The following is a 2,500-nucleotide window of genomic DNA, read 5'->3' as shown; positions in this document are numbered from 1 at the left end:
AAATGAAGAGACCACTCCAAATGTTCAGTGTCTCTCGTTTTACTCTTTATAGGCAAATGTTTGAGTAGAATGAACATTTTGGTTTTATTTTATAAACTACTGACAACATTTCTACCAAATTCACAATACAAATATTGTAATTTAGAGCATTTTTCAATAAGTAATGTAGAGATGAAGATTGAAGAAAAATCCAGACTGGTCTCTTCATTTTTTTCCGGGGCTGTATAGTTAAAGGTGCGATGAGGAACTTTCAGTGTGTGTTCATTCTAGCGCCCCCTGTGGACTGAAGCGGTAGTGTTTTTACTACACCAGCTGTTGTTCCTGGGTGAGCGTATACCCATGACAAAAGGCATTAAGAAAAACTATATAAAAATAGCATTCTTTGCACTGATGGTCTCGTTTGCTGTTACATGTAAGTTATGATCATCAGAGGGAAAAATGAGACTGTTTCAGAAATATTAAAAAGTTCCTCGTAGATACTTTAAGAAATGGAAATGATAAGATACCATGTTAGAGATGGGAAGGCTATTGTTTTGTCTTCTAAAATGGTCGTCCACAAGAAGCTTTCAGTGCAAGTAGTTTGTGCGCTGATTTGTAACCAACCACTGCACCACGAGCACCCCCCGAGGATAGTCTGTTTGATAAAGAGAGTTGGAGGTTTAAAATAATGTTTTTGTCACAAATACTGAAAAGTCAGGGCACCCTTAGCTCAGTTGGCAGGGCGTCCCTCCCACCCCCCCATGGGCCTCGGCCAGCAGCAGACCCGGGTTCGATTCCAGCCCGCGGTCGTTCTCTGCATGTCACTCCCCTCTCTGCCCCATTTCAACTCTGTCTCTACACTATCAATGAAGCATAAAAATGGCAAAACAAAAATCTTTAAAAAAAATAATAATAATAAATACTGAAAAGTTTGTGAAAAGAAAATCACCTTTTTCTTGTCCCTTCCAGGAGAGGAGGAATCCCCGGTCCCTGTCCCAGGATATGGAGCCCTTATTCATTCGCTTTTAAATGTTTTATCATATTTTCCAATGTGTATTCTATACTTGATGAATGGCCTTGTGTCTGAATTGTGCTATAGAAATAAACTTGCCTCGCCTTAACATTCAGGAGAGGAGATATCCCAAATTCCTGATATGGAGCCCTTGTATCATAAATGACATGTAACATCAAACCAGACCATCAGTGCAAAGAATTTAATGTTTATATAGTTTTTCTTTATGCCTTTGTCATGGGTATACGCTCACCCAGGAACAACAGCTGGCGTAGTAAAAACACTACTGCTTTTAGTCCAAAGGAGAACGCTAACCTACAATCAACACAAACTGAAAGTTCCTTGGAGCACCTTTAAAACATCCCTTTATTGTCCCTTACAGGAGAGGAGGTATCATGTCCCCCGATATACAATGTGTATACTATACTTGATGTATTTTAATCTTGCCCCTGTAAAGCACTTTGAATGGCCTTGTGTCTGAATTGCGCTATATAAATGAACTTGCCTTAACCTTGAATGAACACACCTTTTTAAACTGTCCTTTCTTGGGCGGCAGTGGCGAAGTGTGTAGGGAGATCACCTCTGGAGTGCAGGGTCGGAGGTTCGATCCCCCGTCTCCCCGCCACATGTCGAGTGTCCCTGAGCAAGACACTGAACCCCAAATTGCTCCCGATGGTTCAGAGAGCGCCTTGCATGGCAGCTTCTACCATCGGTGTATGAGTGTGTGTGTGAATGGGTGAATGTGGTAAGATCTGTAAAGCGCTTTGGGGCTGAGAAAATCGGCTAAAAGGCGCTATATAAGTCAAGTCCATTTACCATTTACCATTTGTCCCTTCCAGGAGAGGAGGTATCCCCGGTTTCTGTCCCCGGATATGGAGCCCCTGTACGTGGAGGAGCTGCGTTCTTCAGTCAACCTGCTGATGGCTAACCTGGAGAGTCTGCCCGTGTCCAAAGGAGGGCCCGACTTCAAGCAGAAACTCAAACGATCCACTATGAACAACTCTTTCCTGGACATGGGGGACGAGGGAGACATACTGAGCAAGAGTGATGTGGTGCTGTCGTTTACTCTGGAGGTAAGGGGGGGGGGGGGGGGGGCTGTGTGTGTGTGGGGGGGGGGAGTGTGTGTGTGTGTGTGTACTTGTACAACAATTTTTGTAACAACAGATTTGAGTTTTAGACTTCAAGATTGAGGAAAACAATTATAAATAAAATAAAATCATATAAATAAATAAAATAGTATTATATGATATTATAATAGTGTTGTACATTTCAGATAGTGATAGAATATATTAGAAAATATACAATAAAAAAAGTAAATAGTCACAAAAAGTTAAATTAAAAAAGCACTGAATAAAATAAATAAATAAATAGATAGACAGACAGACAGATAGATAGATAGACAGACAGACAGACAGATAGATAGATAGATAGATAGATAGATAGACGGATGGATGGATGGATAGACAGAGAGACAGACAGATAGATGGATGGATAGACAGATAGATAGAT

At 41.0% G+C, this 2,500-nt stretch overlaps 1 protein-coding gene across 1 annotated transcript in view; it reads left to right on the top strand.

Annotated features, from left to right (window-relative positions):
- Positions 1-2,500, top strand: part of LOC307270473 (calcium-dependent secretion activator 2-like) — a gene marked incomplete at its 3' end in the record, with an annotated part of 55,839 nt that overhangs the window by 13,392 nt on the left and 39,947 nt on the right. Inside the window, exon 4 of the mRNA XM_080054356.1 lies at positions 1,831-2,064. Within this exon, the coding sequence (XP_079910482.1) occupies positions 1,831-2,064 (234 nt within the window). The remainder of the gene's footprint in view (positions 1-1,830; positions 2,065-2,500) is intronic.

This window comes from Ammodytes marinus, assembly GCF_949987685.1.
Source record: "Ammodytes marinus genome assembly, contig: scaffold_178, whole genome shotgun sequence".
NCBI lineage: Eukaryota > Metazoa > Chordata > Actinopteri > Uranoscopiformes > Ammodytidae > Ammodytes > Ammodytes marinus.
Note: the sequence above shows the minus strand (reverse complement) of the source record. Positions and strands in the feature narration are given on the sequence as shown.